Source organism: Alosa pseudoharengus, unplaced genomic scaffold (assembly GCF_046254945.1).
Source record: "Alosa pseudoharengus isolate Yale_2024_CS ecotype anadromous, Long Island Sound unplaced genomic scaffold, YU_APseudo_1.1 YU_APseudo_1.1_scf_3, whole genome shotgun sequence".
NCBI classification, from domain to species: domain Eukaryota; kingdom Metazoa; phylum Chordata; class Actinopteri; order Clupeiformes; family Clupeidae; genus Alosa; species Alosa pseudoharengus.
The window spans coordinates 15757505-15780789 of NW_027468718.1; the positions used below are offsets into that span (position 1 = coordinate 15757505).

Consider the following 23285-nt stretch of genomic DNA (forward strand, 5'->3'; position numbering starts at 1 on the left):
ATGTTGAACATTAAAGATGAGTGCATAAAAAAACAGCCATTAATATTATAAAATAAATAAATGGGCGGAAATTAGCAATATTTGCTACAACCTGGAACAATGCATCTATTAATGTTTATTGTGCACTGTCCCTTTTGAAATAAATAAATAAATTACATTACATAACTCTCAGAACACTAAATAGACATAAGCTGTGCCATGATAAACATACAGTGCCAAATTAAATTGGTCAATATTCCATTTAAAAAAAGCAGTCAAAGGGGAAATATCCAGGGGGGTGAATACTTTTTATAGGCACTGTATATATACAGTATATATCAGGGGTATTCAATTAAACTTCATCGAGGTCCAGTTACGGCAAATTTCATCAAGCAAAGGTCCGGAGCATCATAATGTTTAACATGCGTGTATAGGCATATATAGTTGTAGGCCTAGGCCTTGTAGGCCTAATGTTTAATGTGAAATAAAATAAGTAGCCTACTGTAAAAACAACATTCGAAATGAGGAGAAATAAGACAAGATAAGAGTAGACCTAATTGGGGAGAAAAACTGAGTAGCCTTGTCTATTTTAAGATCTTAACGTGAACTTAAAATAAGATTTGAGATAAGACAAGGATGGATATTATTCCACAGCTGGTTCCTTTAACCCATCAATCAGCAAGTTTTTTTTTTTTTTTTTTATGTTGACCCAAAATCCTGTAAACCTTTAAGGAACATTTGGTAGCACGTTGTTGGGCAGTGAATGGATAGGTTAACTGTTAAGATTGTGGTGGATCAATCATATTGCCCTCTTAAATCGAAAATATTCAGTGGTCTCAGTTCACTGTAGAATGGGTAGGCCTCAAAATATATGCTTTAGTGGTGCTTCAAATTGGCGCTTTTAATAAATTGCTACTGTCTCAGAATATAAACATATAAGAGTCGGTCCAGGCAATTCCGCGCAAAACTGTCACACCCATAACGCCAACACAATGCCATGGTATTTAGTTGGCGTCATGGACGTGACAGTTTTGCGTGGAATTGCCCTTCAATCGTTATTAAAAGCTCTGTTCTCGCTGTCTAGCTTTCTCCTCTTTGAGCAATCCATGATTTGAAAAGAACTTGCTTATCGCTAACTTACATATCCATCTGATTGTTTCTCGTCCCGTCTCCTCTCCTTGTTTTCCCTGTCCAGGCTATCATTGAGTCTCTTCACCATAGTAACTTTACTCACTGACTCGACTTTATCAAAATGCACAGATTTCATTGGCTGAGTAGCAGCAAGCGAGATGATGGTTCCTGAAGCTCCTGAAGTTATTGCTATTATATCCTAACCTACGAAACATTTAGCGCAGCTTTGAAATCTTCCGTGAAAATCTCAATAATTATGATCCAGGTCCGGATAGGATCACGTCAGAGTCCGGACTCCGTACCGCGGTCCGCCTATTGAAGACCTCTGGTATATATCATATGGGGCCCAATTCCCTGTCAGTTGCCTCGGTGATATGTATCTGAGGTATTTGGTTCCTGGAGCAGTCTGTGGCGGCTGTTGCACGATTGGGTCTCTTTGGACGACAGCATGGCAAGCGAAGCACCAGGTGCAGGATGGGATTGAGGCAGCAATTCATCGCGGCCACCAGAAAGGTGGCACTCTGGACCCGGGAGAACGTTTGTGCCGTGACGCAATCTTTTCGTGCCGAGAGAAGCCTGACACTCTGCTGGATGTGGTGTGGGAGGAAGCAGACCAGGAACACCAACACGGACGCCAGGACCTTCCTCTTGACTCTCAAGCCCAGGCCTGGTCCGAACCCAGTGCCCTCGAGGCAGGTCCTGCGGATCTTCTGCAGGTGGTACAAGAGCAGGCCGTAGCTGACCAACATTGCTCCGAGGATGAGGAAGAAGAGCAGCGTACCAAGGACCATGGTGATATGTTGCTCTTTCTTGTGATACTCCATCAAGTGAAAGCAGGTGACATTGGTTCCAATGGTCTTGACTTGAGTCCACATCACTCTTGTGGTCACTATTACCAGAAAGACTAACCAGGTGGCAGCACAGAGAAGGCTGCATCTCTGTGGCCTTCTGAATGCTTGCAGCATCGCGTAGCGAGGCTGCACTACAGTTACATAGCGGTTGATGCTTGTCCACAAGAGAAAGCACATATTGCAATAGATATTGACGTAGAAGACAGTGATCGCAACTGATAAGGCCATTCGGCAGATCGGTGCATTTGCCTCCCACTGGCTCGAGTGTCGATAGTAAGCTATCCGAAAGAGAAAGCTGATGCAAAGGATAATATCGGACACCACTATGTTTAGGGCGAAAATGACTGTGGGCTTCCTCTGGATCCTCCATAGCTCAAACAACACCAGGCTGTTGGTGAGGAAGCCAAGGAGAGCCAGGAACAGGTAGAGCCAAGGGAGGACCTCTGTGTCTCTGCTGGAGAATGAAGGCTGCATACACTGGTCACTGAAGAGAAAGAGAGAGAAGAGAAGTGTCAACCTCTTAGTTTAGCTGTGAAACTAAACTATGTTTGTGGCCTGCAACACGTGGTGGAGTTTGAGAGAATGGGCATGTCCTTTCAGTTTCTGAGTCCAATTCTGAGGTGTCAATGTTGAAAACTGCATGTTGCTCTCGTACAAGTTCCCATATTTAGCAATTACAGTTATTGGACATACAGTATGACGGGTGGTCCGCCCCAACAGTGACCTTCTAAACATCATTTAACATCACTGACTATTCACAGTATACTTTTGATTATAGTTGTATATGATATATAAACAGTAGTAGTGAAAGCTAGATATTGATACAAATCTGTGAGACATCCATTTATTTGAAACTATTTCACTTTAGTTCTGCAGTTAGTGATGGTATTTGGTTGCTTTCGGGCTTGGTATGCTATTCAAATAAAAACGTGGTAACTGCACTTAGGCAAAGAGGAAGACCACATGTGGCAGATAACTATAGTATTTCATGTTATTGAAGCATTTTGTAGGCAGAGGTCAAATTATTATGTTGTGACCATGGTTGGTGTGGTTAGATTTACAATGATCTGTCAGTAGTTGTCTTCATCAGTGTCACACATGCTTATTGATAGCGGTTCATCTATTAAGTTTGATCATTTAGGTTTGAGTCCCCCATAACCCTTTTCCCAGGGTCCCCCATAATCCCAAACTGCGTGAATACAGCAGGTATTTTAGATGCAGTCAGCTACACTACGAGACACATGTGTGATTATACCACTGTAAACTTCAAATGTCGTGTCCACAAATATCCATTTCATCTTTGCCTTTCACAAGCACCCAGGAAATAAAGCTGTGACTCCATCACAAGATAGCAAGATAAAAGCCAGGTTTACACACATGTTTAAACGTCACACATACCTCATGTTGGGTCTATGGTCCATTTCTTTTACCTCCATTTTGGGACTGTGCAGTCATAGCAGGACCACGTTAAGAAGTTCTGTTAACAAGGTGCACATGTGTGCAGTTCACTTTTGCTTTCTGCTTGTCTGTGTTCCTGTATCTAAATCCTCGTCTGTTTTATTTCTGTTTTACTCTCATGTTATGAACAGCGTTGAGTTTGTGGATGAACCCATACAAATGTAGGACGCAGGAACTTTTCTTAGGTTATAAGAAACAGCAAGTAGCTCTTCATGACGTCTTACCACATCCTCACCACACAAAAATGTCACACAAAAAAATGTTTATTGGCTGTTGCAGTGCACAGGACCAGTGTCTTGGCTGATGGTATCGTTGGGTGTTTTTTTGTGAGTTGATAGGTTTCCTGTGGAAACTGAAAAGATGTTAAGGTGTTAGGTGTTATGAATGTGACAGAGACTCAATGAAAACTGTGACTGAAACATTTTAATGTTTGTGTAGAGTTCTATTGACCAACCTCCTCAATTGCAGGGGTGGGCAAAAATACTTTAAAATGCATTTCAAAATGAAATATCAAATACCCTCATTTTAAGTGCAAATAAATAATACTACTGTATTTTGTAGTAAATAAACTACAAAATACAGTAGCCACGCCATGTATCAAAATAAAATACTGTGTTTTTTATCATGAAAATACTCCCCAAACCTTCCATACCTATCTATTTAATATATTCCTTCATCAGTACACTGACTCTGTTGACAGTGTTTGAGAGCAACAGCTTTTTTGAGGCAGGCCACAGATCTGCAAACAGTCAACAGATCAACTGTGCTGACCTGCCAACTCATAACTCAACTCATAGCCTAAATACTGAACGATGTACTCAAAAAGTCTCAACAAACTTGTAAAGTGGTACAAATTAACCACCTAACCTATTGAGAGCCACAGAATGTGGGCTTAAAGCAACCCAATGCAGTTCTATTACCTTAAAATAGCTTCAAACTCATGGTACACTGGCATATAATACGGAGAATGAAGTCTCTGGCATTGCCAATGCATGCCCAGAATGCTTGATATTGCACTGTGTAACGCTGTTGATCAGGTAGGATTATGACCATTTTAGTTGTTTTTAAACTAACTGGGTACCACGCTAAATGGTGTTATATTGACGCCAAGGGGCATAAATATGTTTGTTTTTCCCCCCCATTGTGTTGCAATGTTATGCGGCAGCCACATAACCAGTTCCATGTGTTCCAATTGGATTATTAAAGTTTTCAAGAAAACACTGATGGTTTTGTGGTAAAGTTCTCAAGAAACTTGGTTGGTGTGAGAGAGGGAGTGTATTGTGTGTGTGAGCAAATTGGACTCATCTCGCACTGGACCATCTTCCTGAATCTCAATATGCTGATCACAACAAGTTTGGGGAAAGTCAGCACCAGTCAGAGGTTACAGTCACTGTTTTGGACTGTTATGATGTCATCATATCACCAACAATATTGGTATTTTTAAGTAAACCACAACAATACACACCTATGAAGTATTTTGATACAAAATATGAAGGTATTTTCTTCAACCCAATAAAATACAAATTACAAAATACTATTTTGTATTTGAAATACATATTTTAAAGGTTCCCTTAGCATGGTTGGGTTATTTCTGCTGACGTTTGAAGTATTATCAATCAAAACAGAGAGCTAGCTCACCCCTCCCTCCTCCTCTCCCCCGTCCTTCCTGAAATTGTCATGAACGCACATCTCTTAAAGTGAACCCCCCTCCCATCCTTCTTGTCTGTGACACAGTTTATATTTCAGGGTTCAAGCCTGTGTTTGTTGCAGATTTTGGAGCCGGGCCTGCGTTTTTTTTACAGCGTATTCAGTGGACAGGCAGTTGTATGTGACAAAAATTGTTCTATCTTAGAAACCGCGTAATAAGACTTGGACAACCTTTAAATACATGTATCATAAATACTGCCCATCCTTGCACAGCTGTCTCTTTTGATTCATGTGTCTCTGTGTTGAAATTGAAGTTCACTGAATGTTTGGACATTTCGAAATTCTTCCTTTGGTGTCTGGTTAAAAATATAGATATAGTGCCCTGCAGGGTTTGCCTGTCGTCACCATCTTGAAATTAAGTTACTACAACACAGATCTTCTCTAAACTCTAAAGTACTTCCGTCAAAAATACGTTGTTTCAAGATGGCGCCAACCGGCAAACGACTCAAGGTATTGTTTGTATACAGTAATTTTTATAAACTACCTGTACATTTACAAAGTTGTCAATGCCTCGTTTTATATGTTAGGATCCTCATTATACTACCAAAGAAGTGTCGGGCTACTTTGAGCCTCGTAAATGGTTTAAAATTAGCAATCTTTTTACCATGAGAAATGCCCTATCGCTACCAGTGTTAGCATTTTGGAAGCATCGGTTAAAAACAGGCTAGTTTAGAATGCATCGGATTAGCATTTATTTGCTCCCCAACGAAGGTTCGAACTCGTTATCATGCTAAGCATATCCAAAATCCATTTTACACCGGATTTCCCCTTTAAGGCGAGACATTACAGGTGAATAGGGTAGCATTTTTAACTAGCAGATATAACTATGAAATTTCCCCAGTTGATTACTTACATTAATATGTGGAAAAAAAATTAATTACAAGTTTTCTGTAATTTGATTTTTAAATATGTAAATTAGGCATTATCTAATTAAATATGCGCTAATTTGCATACCTTTTAAAAAACAAATCTGAGCATTGGATAAAGCCAGGTTCAAAATATTTTTTTCATTGTGTTCACATATTAGATATGGGGAAAAATACAGAGGGATTTATCTACTTTTGTTATCCTGTAAATCAGAATATAATGTCAATAGGCTTAAATCGATTTTTGCCGTTTTCAGGAATAAAATGTCATAAATTAGGCTAGGAATAATATATCAACAAACCCCTCTGTAAAAGCCTATTAAATATAATTAGGTATAAGACTGGAAAGTTTTGTAAGTGTATGTAAGTGCTTCTGAAGTGGAGATTTCATTCTCAGAGTGGGAGAGGGAACTCAGTTTGTGAAAACAGCCTTGAAACACAGCCAATGAGATTCCGTTCTCAGCCTAGACCCCCCTTTGAAGTTTCTTGATTGGTTGCTAATACAAAGGAAGTGTCCATATTTGGATTGCATAGCATCATGAAAAAAAACATTTTCTCTACGTTGTTTCTATGTCATGTAGGTGAATCTAAACTCCCAACAATGTGTATGTCATGGCCTTCTGCTCCCGCCGGTCTCAGTCTCTTCCCACGACAGCATGCTAAACGGAAGACCAGGTGCAGTATGGGATTGAGGCAGCAGTTGAACGCTGCCAATAGGATGGTGTTGGTCTTGACCCTGAACTTCTTCTGCGTCCTGCCACAGTTCCCCGGGTCCCGTGACAGAAGCATGATGCTTCTCTGGATGTGGTAGGGGAGGAAACAGACGAGGAATACCAGCACGGATGCTATAACTTTCCGTTTGACCCTTAGGCCTCCTCCGGATCCTTGTGTTTGGCTAAGCTGGCTGGATTTATGAATCCGCTGAAGGTGATACAACAGCAGGGTGTAGCTGAACAGCATGACCACAAGGTTGGGGTAGAAGACCACTAGGCCAATGGCATGCATGCCACTGGAACTTGTTTTTCTGCGGTTATTCATATGATCAAAACAGTTGCCTCCCATTCCTTTGCCTTTGTATTCTTTGTAGACCATGTGGCTACCAATGAGCACCACAACGACCAACCAAGTCACTTGGCAAATCCGACGACACAGACGGACTTCCATGAACACCCGCAGAATGGTGTGGTCAGGCCTCACCACCGTGGTGAAGCGGCACAGGCTAATCCAGAGCAGGAAGCACATGTTGCAGTAGACGTTGATGTAGAAGACTGTCACCGAGACAAAAATGGTTACCCCACACATTGGCTGCTCAGCTTCCCATTCATTTGCATTAAGGTAGAAAGTCATCCTGAAAAAGAGACTGAAGCACTGGATGACATCGGACAGCACCATGTTCAGGGCGAAGATGACAGTGGGCTTCCTCTTGGTCCTCCTGAGATCAAGGAAGACCAGGCTATTGGTCAAGAGGCCAAGGAGAGCTAGGAACAGGTAGATCCAGGGGAACACCACTGAGTGGGTTATCTCTGGCGCTACCGTGCAGTTCCTTCTACTGAAATGAGAAATGATTTATCAGCATTTCCTTTCCCTTATGAAACTGAACTGAATTTATTTATACTCTCTGAAGATCTTAAAAACGGAACCGAGAAATGACAAGTCACAGTACAAGTAGCAGTATAGCTGTTTTTCTTTTCTTTTTTATTTGTCTAAATTAAAAAGTATGTTTGTTTTTATCAGAAATCAATTGATGAATGCATATTGTATCGCCATTGTTATTATTTATTATTTCATTTAATCACAGTGAGGGTGCAGCCACAGTACCTGAATGTGTGTGTAGGTCTTGAGTGACATTCTTAACTAACTGTAGATACTAAAGACATTAAAGTAATGTAGGGACAACCTTAAATAAAGGAGTAGGAACAGTGCCTGGAAGAAAGCCTTCCTCTGATGCATGTGTTCTATGGACGAATATTTCTAGCTTATTGCAGTTATTATATCCATATTGCAGTTATTACATCCACAGCGGTACAGTCTTGTTTTGAAAGTGAGTTTTATAGTTCACTATTGTCGTATATGTGTCACCAGAAGCTCACAAGTGCTAAATATAGAGTTATGATACAGCTACGGTACTGGACTTGTTCTCTGAGCAATATGTACCCCAAATTAAAAACACATTGTTATCATTATTAATCGGAAATTCAATAGGATTAGTAGCAGTAGTAGTAGTAGTAGCAGTATGATCTCAATTATATATTACTTTGGAAGGTAGTTTGAGTTGCTAAAACAGGAATCTTAATCTAACTGAAGAGAGTGAAAGTGAGAATTGGGTGTTAGATCATGTTTCCCAGTGTCTGAATGCCTAGTTTCTTTAATGAATGTTTTTCTTTCAAATTCAAAATAAAAAATGACCTTAACATTGCTCTTGATCCGAGTCCTTGAGGAACTGTGCCACAATATATCTGCGTTTTATGCACTGTATCAGATGCTATCTATTGTATTTAATCTTGTAGCCACAAATATCAAATGTATTAATAAGGCTTTCAAAACATAGTCATGTTGTTTTAAGTAGCACTTGCAAACAGTACCAGAAAATAGAAGCAGGCAGAGCACAGCAAGTTATGCATTTTACATCACCTACCTTTGGTTCATGGTGCGAGAGGCATTTTCTAATCTGTCTGTCTGCGACATTGAAATGAGGAAGGTGCAGATTTGCCGTGAAACCTAAGTGCAGCCTTAAAGTTGTTTTTCAAAAGATTGCATTTGCAAGCTTTAACCACAGCAGGGTCGATTCAGGTTGCTTGCAGTTAGCCGAGAACTTCCTTAGTATGGCCTATCTGAATCTGTTTGCAGTTTGACACTGAGGGTTTACAGTGTTACAACAGACTGTTGAAAGTATGGATTCAGATGTGAGATCCACATATTGGCCTACAGTTGAGCTCATAAGGACCCATTCTAAAGTTGACTAAAAAGAGGAATAAAAAATCATCTTTTGGAAATTGATCTTAATGCCATAAGGGGAAAAAATGAGGAAATAGCCAACCTTTAAGGACACCAATTTTCTTTGTGAATGAATAATGTATCGTAAATAAATAAATGGTCTTCCTTAAAATACAGGGGCCATAAGTATTCCCACCCCTATGTTAAATTCCCAAAGAGGCAGGCAGATTTTTATTTTTAAAGGCCAGTTATTTCATGGATCCAGGGTACTATACATTCTGATGAAGTTCCATTGGCCTTTGGAATTAAAATAGCCCCACATCATCACATACCCTTCACCATATCTCATGATTGGCATGGGGTACTTTCCATAAGATCATCTCTCAATGCAAATCAAACCAGCTATTAGGCTAACTGAAATAAAACCATGTCAATCTCTAGGTATGGTGAAGGGTAAGGGTATGTGATGATGTGGGGCTATTTTATTTTACGATACATTATTCATTCAGAGAGAAAATTGGTGTCCTTAAAGTTTGGAAATTTCCTATTTTTTTTACTTAAAGGGGAACTATTTCAACGTAATAAACCTGTTTAGAAATCATTTGGATGGTTAAATGACCTGTTCCGGTGAAAATTGTGACTTTTCCCGCTGCCCCTAGCGTCCCCAGGCGGAAAACCAACCTTGCAACATTGAGACTACCGTCCCGGAAAGAGAAGTGAGAAACAAGAAACTTGTTTTAAATCGTGTTTCTTACCTTGTAACATCCACATTGTCTGCCGAACTTATGCTAACCGTTTTGCTAGCTTGTAAACAAATCCATGTGCTTTATCGTTACCTTTTTCCACAGTTTGAAATAGCATAATGCACAATTTCTCCAGCAGTGGGGGAAATCCTGCCAAGTTTCCCTTTAAGGCGTTAAGATCAACTTCCAAAAGATAATTTTTTTATTGCTCTTTTTAGTCAACTTTAGCATGGGTTCATAAACTTGAGCTCAACTGTGTATGAAGGGTTAATTAAGACCTTATTTTATTTCAGTTCAGTAAGTAATCATGAATATTGTATGAACTTAATATTCATAATATTATGAGCAATTTCACGCAAAACTGTCACGTCCATAACGGCAACTAAATGCAATGGTATTTGTATGTTGCGAATTATTATGTGAAAGGTTTTTCATGCAAGTTCTACAACCAAGAAGAGTGAATGCTCAAATTTCAAGTAATCATCATTCACATCGTACCATACCACGGCATTGTGTTGGCGTTATGGACGTGACAGTTTTGCGTGGAATTGCCCCCGGTGCATTAACCTTTTATTATTTTTATTATTATTATTATTATTCAGTTATAGAGAGATCTGATGGTTGTTTCCATTCATTTGACATTTAATCTAGAAAGAATTTCACATCTGGGTCATTTCCTGACCACATTTTACTGTAAGCAATGTTTTTTTTTCATGCATTGTCATGTTCCACCAGGAGAGGGAGCCCTTATTTAGCGTGTGCAGGAGAGGCACATCTGCACAGTCAGAGGGCTGTCAGAAATATGAGTCATTGTTCTAGCCAGCACTAAGACTCCCAGTACATCTGAATCACACTGGCTAAATCTTTCAGGGATTAGAAGGCCTACCTCTTATTAGGCTCATGGTCTCACCAGTGTCACATATTGTGTTTGTGTTGGTTTGACTACTAGAGTGCTGTAACTCCATTTCAGGAGGAGTCATGATTGTGTTATGATGCCACTGTGTCTACTGCAGTCTGGCTAAAAGCATCAACTAGGGATGACATTAAATTACCTCAGTTTTTTTTTGTCTGTTTTTTTTTAGTGTGCGGCATTTGATTTCACAATGTTTTTTAGAATTATATAATGCATTATAAGTATATAAGGATCATTATATAATGCATTATAAGGATATAAGGATCCTTATATAATGCATATAATTATCCTTATTTGCTTCAACAACAACAACAACAAAACCAACCAACCAACTTTTGAATGCAATTTGCCCTTTTAAAGAATTATTGTCAACTTGCTCAACACTTTTCCAAACATTTTCTAAATCAGACCCTCAAAATATACAGTTAAGATTCAAACATAAAATATTTTATGTATAAATGTGTAAAACAGGCCTTTATGCTGAGTCATTTGTGAAGAATCGGGTCATTGTGACTTACGTACAGCACATGCTGTGTAAATACAGAAATGACCAGAATGAGGCTTAGGCTAAACTCTCAGCTTTAGAGTTTGTTTAGTGTTACGTGATTGAGATAGGAGAACAAATAACAAATCTGCATCTCTTGCTCTTCGAGGTGTTGCATTGTCCCTCAGAGGCTGTTCCTCTCTCCAACTTTCTTGCCCAATGTGAACAGCAATAACAGACTGACGTCTCTTATGCCTCTGAAAACCTAGGCCTTTGCATGTCTCCACACATAATATACATCCACATATACTGAAAACATAGATTATAATTTGGCCCCAGTGTTCCAAAAATGTTCAACCAGATGGGCTTGAGATTAAGGAAAGATGCCAGTGCTTTCTACGTCTTTCTCAGTCCCTGGCAAGACAATTGAGAGATACTGAAATCACTGCACGTCTCTCTGGCTGGTCTCTCCACTGTGTCTCTCGGCGCTGCATCTGCATATGCTATCAACCGCTTTCCCCAACCGTGTCGAGCAACTTATTTCCCCTTGACTGGCGTATGAATGAGCATCCTCTCGCTCTGAGCGTGGACGCTGTTGATGTTGGCCAGCGACGGTCGCTCACGCTGGCTCCTGCCGAGCTCGCTGCTGGACACACTGCTGACAACCACGTTGGGCTCGCGGATGAGCTTCCGGAAGATCTCCAGGGTGGTGCGGCGGATGGAGCTGCAGAGCAGGAAGTACATGACAGGGTCCAGGCAGCTGTTGAAGGCCGAGAGTAGGAGCGCGGCCTCGTTGGCCTTGTCCGCCGCGTCCTGCCAGGCACAGGGGGTGTCACTGAGCTGCGAGGCGATGTAGAAGACACGCACGATGTGGTAGGGCACGAAGCAGACCGTGAACAGGAAGAGGACGAAGAAGGACTTGCGCGCCGTCTGACGGTACTTATGCGCGTTTGGCAGGTCCGGCTTGTCCTTGGACGCCCGCTGCAGCATCTTGCCGATCTTGAGGTACGAGATGACCAGCGACGCGTACACCAGCCAGAAGAGCGCCACCAGGAAGTACTTGAAGCAAGCCAGGCCCTTGGATGACATTTGCCGGTAGTGGAAGCACTTGCCCTCGTCCTTGTGCGTCGTAACACTGATCAGGATGATGGCGCAGACACCAGCTATGGACCAAAGGAGCCCGCAGGCCGTATAGCTCCACCGGCCCCTCATGAAGCGCTTGCGGCTGGTGGAGCGGTGGATCTTCAGGTAGCGGTCAACGCTGATCAGCCCCAGCAGGGTGATGCTGATGTACATGTTCATGTAGAAGGCGTGCCCGACCACCCGGCACATCACGGGCCCCAGTATCCAGCGGTTGCCGTTGGCGTGATACATCACGCGGAAGGGCAGGCAGATGACCAGCAGCAGGTCGGCCAGCGCCACGTTGATGAGGAACACGCGCACCGAGTTCTTTTTGTCGTGCACGCGCAGGAACACCCACAGCGCCAGCAGGTTACCCACCAACCCAAACAGGAAGAAGATCGTGTAGAAGATGGCCAGCGGGATCCGCATGGCGCCGCCATCAATGTTGCATGGCGCGCCGGGAGCGGTCATGGTTTGGCTGCGGTACATCGCTGTGGTGCTGGTCAGTTCGTAGGAGCTGTTGCTTGTGAAGGGAGTGGGGAAGCCTGTAGAGTTTGTGGTATCCATGGTGTGAAAAGAGATATGCGATGTTTTCAGTCCTGGAAAAATTCAGAGAAGGGAGTTGTTAATTGAGGGGTTGTGTGTCTCAGAGGTTTACAGACACTAACTCAACCACAAGCCTTTTAACTTCTGTCTCTTTGACTGTCTTTCTCTTTTGCTGTCAGTCACTCACACGCACACACACACACACACACACATTAATGCTTGCTATTGGTGATGCAATACCCAGCACTCTTTATCTTCGTCTTTCTGGTTGTAGTTTTTGGTTAAATCTTTTACTTCCATAATCCATCTCTTTGAATTTGTGGATTCATTATTGTCTTAGAACATAGGAGCTATATCACTATGGCAAGCCCCTTTACCAGAAATGCTCTCTTGAAAGGCTAAAACTAATCACATTTTGTGTCTTTCAGTAAAGCACATCATATAGCCTACTTTAAAATCATTTATGCCTTAGATTTAAATATTGCAGTCATATCCATGCTGGCTCTTATGCATATCCCACAGACAGTTTAGAAGTAAAGCCAACTTACTCACCCTATGAATTCTTTCCATGGAGCAGATGTGTGTCTGTCTGATGAAAGAAGTAAAAAGGAAATCCCTCCACTGATAGACCCACCAGACTTCCACTGCCACTGAAACGAATCGTTAAAATGTTTTGAAAAAGGAAAACATGGACCTAACGCAGACTTCTTTTTTCGGTGGCGTAATTTTTTCACCCATCCGTCAGTGCAGATAACCTCTGGTGAAGTGAAACTTGGTCCTGTACAGCTGTAGCTCAGCTCAGCCCCCAGAAGCACTTTTCAGCAACACACACTCAGACAGACACACACACACACACACACACTCTGTGCATGCTTCAAATATGGAAGGAAAAAGACACCACGGTGAAAACCACTAGTTTGAGCTCCCTTGCATGCATGTATACACCCACTTACAAAGACGCACACTCTCTGTTTCTCTCCTTTCCTCTGATTAGTAGGCTAGTTGTGCAGCCCAGATCACAGGGTCCAAGAGCTTAGGGATAAACATGGATTGGCCCGAAATGCACGTCAACTATGTGGGTTTGTGTTGAACACGGGGGGGAAGGTGTAGTGGAAAAAGAATAGCTTTTTATATGTGGAGGCTTAGATCCTTTAGTGTGGTGAGTGTAGTCACACAACTTGTCATGATGGTGTGCTGCCACACTGAGTTGGACTCAGTTGGACTTATGCATGTCTTGCGGTTCATTTGTGGTTCATGTAACATTCTAAAGAGGAAATGTGAATAATGCTAAAATTGAACCAGGCATTTGCAATTAAGAACTTTGCATATCCTTCCTCTTGCTAAGATGCTTCCTTCTTTTGGGACCGCTCATTGTGTAAATTGTGTATCAATCAAATGTTAATTTCCTCAATTACTAACTTTCTCTCTCTCTCTCTCTCTCTCTCTCTTTCTCTCCCCCCATAGCCCCACTGTGTGTTACTGGCATCAAAGGAGAATTCTGCGCCTGTTAAACTGGGAGGTTTCGGGGTGGCCATACAGCTTGGAGAATCTGGACTGGTAGCAGGAGGTATGAAGTCCAGATGTTGTCCAAACACCAAAAAACATCCAGCTAACACATTGCTAGTGTTTTGTAAGAAACTCAACTATATCTGCTTGACAAGGTCCTGGAAGCACTGAGTTGATGGATTTTGTGGGGGAGTCTACATACTGATACCAGTATAAAAGTAAATTTAAAAAAAGAAAATCTTTTTTTCCAAATCATGTTTTCTCCTCATTAACAGACCATGAATGTGTCATTGCAGACTTTTGCTGATCATTTTGTAGGTAGTCAATTTTATGTAAGGAGTATTAGTTGGCCTTCGCCTCATCCAACAGCTGAATAAAGCTTCCCCTTTTCATCACAAGTTCCACCAGGTTTGGTCAGTCGGCGGTATTAGGAGCCTCTTTTCTTGCACACTATAGGTTTCTAGTAACTTCCTGTTTCAATGTGCCGTAACAAGGAAATGAAATACAATACTTTTTACTTTTTTGTGTCTACTGATAAGCTTACGCAAAAAAAAGGAAACCTGAACAGATGTACTTACATACTGCTTTCACACCACCTATGTGCACTTGGCAACATAACTATGCACCTGTTTGTGGTTATGGTTTTTTTCATTATACAAACAAAGCATATGTCCTTGCAAGTGTGTGTATAGTACTGTGCACTGTTGTGTCTACACTTCTAGACATCAGCGTCATTTTACAGGATTGAGCTACTGGGCAATTGAACTACCCTAAAGGGGATGAATAGAGTATCTGTCTACAGCATCTATTTAACTTTTGCATGGTACTGTTTTTGCATAATGTGCATGCTTTTGGGGAGTTATACATATGGGGTGTCTCTCCCTCCTTGGCGAGGGGAATCTCTCCACTGACCACATGCATCCCTTTGCAGGGAGAGTGGGCACCCCACACTTCATGGCCCCGGAGGTGGTGAAACGCGAGCCCTACGGTAAGCCGGTAGACGTGTGGGGCTGTGGGGTCATCCTATTCATCCTGCTCAGTGGATGCCTGCCCTTCTACGGCACCAAGGAGAGGCTCTTCGAAGGCATCATTAAAGGGAAATACAAGGTAGTAGTTTATTAACATTTTCCCAAACTGTCTAAGGGATGAGCAGCCCTGATAAAATTAAAAAAAAAAAAAAACACTGATTCCACACTGACTCTCACTGTAGAAAAGAGATGGAATTCTTGGCAGGCTTTGAATATAGTAGTTATACTAGTGCTGTTACTCCTGAGGACATGGCCTTTTTCAACCTGGCCCCTAGTATGTATTAATTACTTTATTATCAGTACTTATGGTAGATATGCTGATGTTATTGAAAGAAATAAGAAGAATAAAAAAATATATTTAATTTGTTGAAAAGCCCCCCCCACCCCACCCCCACACACACACTAGCTATGGCCATAAATGCTGTTGCTAGGGGGAAAATACCAGTTCTTCTTTCACAAAAGCAGTATGTTATTTATTATCACACAATCATAGGCCCCTTTGGTTGCAGCGTTGGTGTTCTTCATGATAACACACTTGCTGTTTTCCTATTTATCAGATGGCCTGTTATGTTGCTCATCAGATAGCATGTTGTTTCTCAATGTGTTTCTCAATCTGAGTATTGGTTAGCGGTAGAAGAAAGTTCTGCCAGACCTCCTAATAATACATGTACCGGTATATATATTCTGAGAGGGATAAATTATTTACAGAGAAGCACAGACACACACACACACACACACACACACACACAGACAGACACAGCTCATCCCCAGATCTGATCCCCGTGTCCTCTGATGCCTTCCTTTCTCAAAGCGCGCTGTGCTTTTTTGTCTCCCTCCACCTGTGTGTGTGGTGTTTGCGTGCATTTTGTGTGCGCCTGTGTGTGTGTGTGCGCTTAGATGAACCCGCGCCAGTGGAGCCACATCTCCGAGAGCGCCAAAGACCTGGTCCGCCGCATGCTGATGCTGGACCCCGCAGAGAGGATCACCGTCTACGAGGCCCTCAACCACCCCTGGCTGAAGGTATGCACATCCAGCATGAAGCTGGATAGAGCCAGCATACAGATATAGTCTAGTGACTACAGAAAAGTGAGTGAGTGAGTGAGTGAGTGATTGAAAGAGCAGAGTGGGAGGAAAGAAAGGAAAGAAATGTAAAAAAATTAGAAAATGGTTGAAAGAAAATAAAAAAAAATATATATATATATAATATTTTTATACAAATTAAAATAATTGCATGAGCTGTAACCATTGTTTGTGTTTATGTCTCGCAGGAGAGGGACCGCTATGCCTACAAGATTCACCTTCCTGAGACAGTTGAACAGCTGAGGAAGTTCAACGCCCGGAGGAAGCTAAAGGTGCCTCAGTCACGCTGTCCGCAGTTTCAAAGACACTTGCAAAGTCACACATTCTTATCAGTACACACCAACGTATATAGAAACACAATATAAAAACACAAAAATAGCCGTAGTTTCTAAAAACACATACGTTACACATAAATACAAATAACTATTACCGTTCTTTGGCCCACTACCCAAGTAAAGGGGACAGGTACAGGAACGCCTTGCTATTCAGCCCAACCAGCCGTTGTGTTTCCACTGCTTGCAGGACCTACAGAACCTACCCATACGCAGCCTCTTTTGCTGCACGATCGCAGCGCTAATTAACTAAAATGGCATAGCAGCTGCAGCAAATACTCTCCCCACTTTAATACACCTTTGCTAAATCCTTTATTATCATTTTGCTTATGTGCAGTTACAGTAACCTTCTTACTACCTAAAATAGTCGATCCACCTTGGAGGCGAAAAGTATCTCTGCCGGTTTTAAACATCAACATTTTTGCCACAGCTAAGCCTGTTTTACCCAAATGACTTTAAATGAGCCAGACAGATGCACCCTGACCACACAGAAACATGCAAATGTGCACACACTTATCCGCCCTCCACCACAGATACACACACACACACACACACACACACACACACTCACACACTCACACAGACACACAGACACATACTCAAAAAGATACAGCATCATCAAAGACTGACCCTGATGTGCCACAAGAGGAAAGTAATGACATGTCCCAGATGTGATCTCCTGGTGCCCTTCCCTGATAAGCAGCCCACTGGAGTGTTAGAAGTATTGGCCAACACAGAGGGAAACTGGTCTGAGCCATACTGATCATACAAAGCTTGTCAAACTTACGTCTGCTTAGCTATGCATTTGAATGTCAGAGAGCTACTTTGTAAAGAAAAGGGGGGGGGGGGGGGTGTGCTTACGTGAATGGAAACAGTGTGTGTGTGTGTGTGTGTGTGTGAGGTTTAATGTTTTTGGGTGTCTGTCCATCTGTCCTGATCTCATGAATGTCATCCCAATGCCTTCAGGAGTGTGCTTCAAATTTATTAGGAATGTTCAATTGGACTCTAAGAGGAGGAGAGAATTTTTGGAGGTCAAAGGTCAAATTTCAAAGTCACTGTAGCCACATGCATCTCCCTATCTCGTGAACGCAGTCTCAAGAATGCCACACGTTCACTTGGACTAAAAGATCAACTTGTTAGACGACTTTCAACTCTATGATCGCTGTATTACATGCCTCGCCACACAAGTGTTTGTCAACCAGGAAGTCACGGCTGCACGGGGGCAAACCACCGCACATCGCGGTAATTCTAGTTTTGAAATGTGTGTCTGTTTTGGTTTGAAGGGGGCAGTGCTGGCAGCAGTGTCCAGCCACAAGTTCAACTCCTTTTACGGGGACCCGCCAGAGGAGCTACCTGATTTCTCTGAAGACCCCACTTCCTCAGGTTAGACACACACACACACACACACACACACGCACACACACACTCCTCCAACTATGGATGAACACCCACCAATGAATGACGACCATGGAAGCCATCTGTCGGCTGAGTTGGCTGAGTGCAGAATTCAAGTGTCCCATGTTACATCGATAAGGTAAATACCACAGGAAGCAACGCAATGTCCCTGTGCCCCAACTGGTACAGCAGAGTGTGAGAAAAGCACAAAGCACCATGGGCATGAGTTCAGTTTCTGGAGAGCTCACAAGAGGAAGCCCATACCTGCTCTGCAACTTGCTTTGGGTACAGAATAAATACATGAATATGAGCCTGGATAGCTGTGCATTCACATTGACTCTGTTGTTGGTTTACCATTGTGGTTTGATTGCGCACAGCTAGGTCATGCAGTTTCTTGGTATCGAGTCTCTGATGCGACAGCAGTGCATCTCTAATGGGAGATAAAAGCATGCATGCATGCAAGTGTGGCAATAGTATTTAGTTAAACGGAAGCTGACAGCAAACAACAAGTTTGGGGTCACTTGGAAATTATTAACTTATTTTTGAAAGAAAAACACTGTTTTTTCATGTATGTGGTAATGGTACATTGTGTTAGCTAATCGTGTTAAAAGGCTAATTGATTATTATAAAAACCCTTGTGCAATTATGTTAGCACAGCTGAAAACTGAAGAAGCTATAAAACTGGCCTTCCTTTGAGCTAGTTGAGTATTTGGAGCATCGGCATTTGGGGGTTCGATTATACTCTCAAAATAGCCAGAAAAAAGAGAACTCGACAGTTCTATTGTTGCTCTGAGAGATGGAGGCTATTCCATGTTAGAAATTGCCAAGAAACTGAAGATTTCCTGCAACGGTATTTACTGCTCCTTTCAGAGAACAGCAGAGACGGGCTCTAACCAGAATAAAAAAAAAAGTGTGAGACCCCGGTGCACAACTAAGCAAGAGGACAAGTACATTAGAGTCTCTAGTTTGAGAAATGGACGCCTCCCAGTCTCTAGTTGGAGAAATAGACGCCTCTGGCCACAGGCCTTCTAGGCAGAGTGGCAAAGAAAAAGCCATATCTGAGACTGGCCAATAAAAATAAAAAAAATAAAATGGGCAAAAGAACACATAGGAAGATTGTACTGTGCACAATACAATGTAAAACGTATGTGCAATGTACCCAAAAACATTTTTTTTTACTTATATCAGAATTCCGTTCTGGTCTGTAAGGCCAATATTTCCACAGCTTCACTGCACATGCTTTCTTGAATTCATAGCCATAGATGGGGAGAGCAGAAGTAAGTGCATGAATGTTGCATCAGTCCGTGGTCTGTGTTTGCCTTAGTATATTCTCTTCTGCTTTTGCATGAGGAAGTCTTGCCCTGTCGTGTGTCTTGCGGTCATCCTCCTGTCCATCCTTATCTAGAGATACCAAGGAAGTTTTTGTTCTTGTCGAACTTCTCAAGCATCCATGGGCTCGAATATGTATAAGATGCTATGCACAATGCAACGCGTTAATACCAACCTGCACCAATAGGTCAACGTGCAGCATGCTTTTAAAGTAATTGATGAGGTTCAGTTCATTAGCTTGAATGCATGGACCTATGTTAGAAAAGATGCTAAGAAACAGTGGTACTGTTTGCTCAGATAAAATGAAATTCTTAGTATGGCAGCTGAAATATTACGATGAAATGACATCACATACTGTGTGTGTGTGTATATATATATATATATATATATATATCAGAAAGATAGACAGACTTAACACAATTTCAATTAGTCAGCAAAGTTTTGTCACCTCTTGAAGTGTGGTCAACTCACACAAGGAAAAGTGCTGATGGTATGAGAGGTTAAGCAAGAGACAGGATATGTGTTAAAAGCAATATAACCTGGGGGTGTCAAAAAAAAATAGTGCATCTGTGATGCATCTGTTTAGTACAATAGTAATTGTCATTAGTGTAGTACTCAATATGAGTACAATATGATGTATATCACAATATGATGTATATTCTGTTAGTGTGAGTAATGCAAATTATTAGCTAAATGCAGAGTAAGGAGAAATGTACAAGCAACTTTTGGAAAGGAGCAGAGGAGAACAGGAGGAGTAAAGAAAGAAAATAAAACCCTTTAGATACAAGGCCCTTCTAAATTGCCAAATAAGATTCTCTCTCATGATATGTAGGAATCAAGGGACAAGGAATAGACATGATTTGCTGAAATCACATGTAAATAACTATATTGTGTAGTCTTTCCCTTAAAGATTGCTGTAACAATGCATCAAATGTCATATATGATATTATACATGTATGCTCTATTGCTTGTGTTTTAACATTTCTGGACCAATTTGAAATGATAAATGTCACTTTGTATATGTTTTGTGAACAGTGTGCACTTGTTTCTTTGAATCCAAAACTGGTTGAAGTTGAAGCAACAGATCGTTTAAAAATTGAGCATTGTTTTCTTTTTTTTAATTTTATTTGGTACCCTATTTCTGACAGTTTGTAGTAATTTTGGGGTTAATTCAGGAAGTAAGAATCAGAGGTGCAAGGATTTAATATAAAAATAGTGGATCATAGCTAATATATTGATTTGATTATTTTGCAAGCAAATTCACTGGTACAAAAGTTTAAAGAGAATGTATAGGCGATATCAAGTTATAAAAACTCAGGGCTGGTCCTCGGGGGTTGCCCTGAGCACTTCACTGCTTTTTTACCCAAAATAGTTGCGGTCCTGTCATTTTTCGGGCTTTCTCTTGGCTACACTAGATTTTATTTTGGCATCTTGCTTCACAAAGGCCACTTCACTTTCAGTCACACACTGAAGTCACAACCTCAGCCTGATGATGAAGCAAGAGTGTCTGTCTCTATCTCTCTCTCTTTCTCTCTCTATCTCTCTCTCTCTCTCTCTCTCTCTCTCTCTCTCTCTCTCTCTCTCTCTCTCTTCGTCTTCCTGTTTTTCAGACAGGACTGCTGCCTTCCTTCTTCTTTTCGCAAGTGCAACCTCAGTCATCAAATGTGACCAAAAACCCATATGAGTCATGGTCTTTACATTTCTTTTCTGATACAGCTCAAAGGCTTTGGCTTGTGCAGAACTGACGTCAAGAGATTACTATCAAGTTTTCCATTAGATCAGACATGATTTTTACAGGAACCACCACAAAGGTTTTTTTTAATTATCAATTCCCCCAGATGTGGTCCCTATAATAAATTATTTTTGTTTTATTGTATTTATTTTTATTATTATTTATTTATGGATTTTGCATGACAAGACCTTTCATTGAACTATAATGTTGTTATTTGTCCAATTTGCTCATTTCTTTCTTTCTTTCTTTCTTTCTTTTTTTAAGCCAATGCTTTTAGGTCCAATTCACGCTTTCTCTTACCTCATAGAGCTTCACTAATGCTGGCTTTGCATCTTTTTGATAACTCTTTTTTTCTGTTGTTTGCCCTAATGCTGCCTCCCCTGTGCAGGACTACTTGCTGCAGAGAGTACGTATCTTATTGCCCCCCCCCACTCCCCCCCCCCCTCCCCTCATGTCACACCCCCCCCCCCCCCCCCCCCCCCCCCCCAAAATAAATCCTTGCTTCCTCTCCTCTCATGGCTCAAGTCAAGCCCCCCTCTGACAAGGTCATGCTCCTCTCTGTATCAGGAAACGCACTGTAGACCAGAGATTGCAGAGGCCAAAGCCGATCTGCACTGCTCACTCTGCTTGAGTCTTCCTGACAAGCCTGCAGCAGACTCTCATGGCTTGATTTTCACAATACTGTTTGACACCGATTTTTCCATTGTTCTCAAGTTGATGCGAGCAGTAGTTCAACTAGTTATTGTAACTGAAAGATCTGATTATAATTATGCATTAGAATACATCCAGAGACCTATGAGTCATATTTGCATGGTTTTAATCATTTGCGCGTAGTATTAATTACACACCTTCCATGTTTTCACCACAAACCGTGTGTGTCACTGTCTGCGTGTGCTAGTGCCTTTTCTTGGTGTGTTTGGAACCGTGTCTGTGTTTCTCTCATTGTGGTGGTTGTGTGTGACTGTGTCCATGCATGTGTATGTTGGCACACTTTTTTGAATGTGTATATAAATGGGTCTCTATTTTTTCGGTGTGCCTGTGCGTTTGTGCGCGTGTGCGTGTGTGTGTGTGTGTGTGTGTTTGTGTTCGCCCTCAGGAGCCGTATCCCAGGTGCTGGACAGTCTGGAGGAGATCCACGCCCTGACGGACTGCAGTGAGAAAGACCTGGACTTCCTGCACAGTGTCTTTCAGGACCAACACCTCCACACACTACTGGACGTGAGTCACACACTTTGCTGGTTTTATTACTTACCCGGCCTTTATTTTATTTTTTTTATTTGCTTTTGGGTTTTTTATTGAACTCATCATCTGCGCATTGCAGTATTCAGCTATACCCAGGAAGGCACTCTGTGGTCTCACAAGAAAAACTACATGGAATGTTTTTGTGTGCAGGGTGTGTGATTCTGTGGTTAGTTTATTGCCAATGACTGTCCACATCCATAAACTAGCCACAGTCAGTTAACTCAGAAATAGGGGAAAAATCACACCATCTGACATTTTGTTTTTAATGTTTTAACACAAACAGATAAACGTAGAATAGACTAAGACTACGACTGGGGCAGCCGTGGCCTACTGGTTCGCGATTGTAACCGGAGGGTTGCCGGTTCGAACCCCGACCTGAAGTGCCCTTGAGCAAGGCACCTAACCCCTCACTGCTCCCCGAGCGCCGCTGTTGTTGCAGGCAGCTCACTGCGTCGGGATTAGTGTGTGCTTCACCTCACTGTGTGTTCACTGTGTGCTGAGTGTTTCACTAATTCACGGATTGGGATAAATGCAGAGACCAAATTTCCCTCACGGAATCAAAAGAGTATATATACTATACTTACTATACTTATACTGACTAAGTATAGACTAAGTATTACAACATAGAATAAAACAATAAGAGAAATGACAGCCAGTTAATGGGGGACGTGCACATATTAAAGTCTGTCTTTAGAATGACTGACATGTCCACAGGTGGACATAAAGGTTCAGAAAAAAACTCCATTTAACCAAGACCAAGTGAGGTCAGGAAAGGCGCAAAATGATGACTGAAGTCCTGAAGAGTCACACAAAACAAACAGTAAAAAAACTATTGCAATACAGCACAGCACAATGCAGTCTAAAGCAACTAATTACACTTTCAGTAGTAAACATGTATTGTATGAAT

The 23285-nt window shown here is 41.7% G+C and overlaps 3 protein-coding genes across 15 annotated transcripts in view; 1 reads left to right on the top strand and 2 right to left on the bottom strand.

Annotated features, from left to right (window-relative positions):
- caska (calcium/calmodulin-dependent serine protein kinase a) overlaps positions 1-23285 on the top strand; it is a 209068-nt gene that overhangs the window by 143444 nt on the left and 42339 nt on the right. For 7 of the 11 annotated variants that reach the window (XM_076263321.1, XM_076263327.1, XM_076263323.1 and 4 more), the window contains exons 6-11: positions 14199-14301; positions 15172-15350; positions 16166-16288; positions 16537-16620; positions 17964-18063; positions 22233-22354. In XM_076263321.1, coding sequence (XP_076119436.1) covers positions 14199-14301; positions 15172-15350; positions 16166-16288; positions 16537-16620; positions 17964-18063; positions 22233-22354 — 711 coding nt within the window. The remainder of the gene's footprint in view (positions 1-14198; positions 14302-15171; positions 15351-16165; positions 16289-16536; positions 16621-17963; positions 18064-22232; positions 22355-23285) is intronic. The other 4 variants (XM_076263322.1, XM_076263325.1, XM_076263329.1 and 1 more) reach the window with 1 other exon arrangement.
- LOC143100305 (G-protein coupled receptor 183-A) lies at positions 1032-8792 on the bottom strand. 2 transcript variants are annotated; one of them, XM_076263338.1, is made up of 3 exons: positions 8628-8792; positions 3360-7538; positions 1032-2445 (listed from the first exon to the last, which is right to left on the bottom strand). In XM_076263338.1, exons 2-3 carry the CDS (start codon positions 3395-3397, stop codon positions 1446-1448), a joined length of 1038 nt encoding a protein of 345 aa, XP_076119453.1. In that variant the 5' UTR covers positions 3398-7538; positions 8628-8792; the 3' UTR covers positions 1032-1445. The 2 variants fall into 2 exon arrangements, with proteins under 2 accessions (XP_076119453.1, XP_076119452.1); XM_076263337.1 differs by having other exon boundaries at positions 3360-7541.
- Positions 10467-13568, bottom strand: gpr34b (G protein-coupled receptor 34b). 2 transcript variants are annotated; one of them, XM_076263333.1, is made up of 2 exons: positions 13283-13568; positions 10467-12787 (listed from the first exon to the last, which is right to left on the bottom strand). In XM_076263333.1, exons 1-2 carry the CDS (start codon positions 13302-13304, stop codon positions 11604-11606), a joined length of 1206 nt encoding a protein of 401 aa, XP_076119448.1. In that variant the 5' UTR covers positions 13305-13568; the 3' UTR covers positions 10467-11603. The 2 variants fall into 2 exon arrangements, with proteins under 2 accessions (XP_076119448.1, XP_076119450.1); XM_076263335.1 differs by having other exon boundaries at positions 10468-12787; positions 13287-13568.

Bases quoted from the DNA above. Each gene is read 5' to 3' on its own strand.
- LOC143100305 (XM_076263338.1), bottom strand. From the start codon at position 3,397: ATGGAGGTAAAAGAAATGGACCATAGACCCAACATGAG. The intron at 2,446-3,359 runs GTATGTGTGACG...CTTTCTCTTCAG, and splicing joins GACCATAGACCCAACATGAG to TGACCAGTGTATGCAGCCTT.
- gpr34b (XM_076263333.1), bottom strand. From the start codon at position 13,304: ATGGAAAGAATTCATAGGGTGA. The intron at 12,788-13,282 runs GTAAGTTGGCTT...GAATTTTTCCAG, and splicing joins GGAAAGAATTCATAGGGTGA to GACTGAAAACATCGCATATC.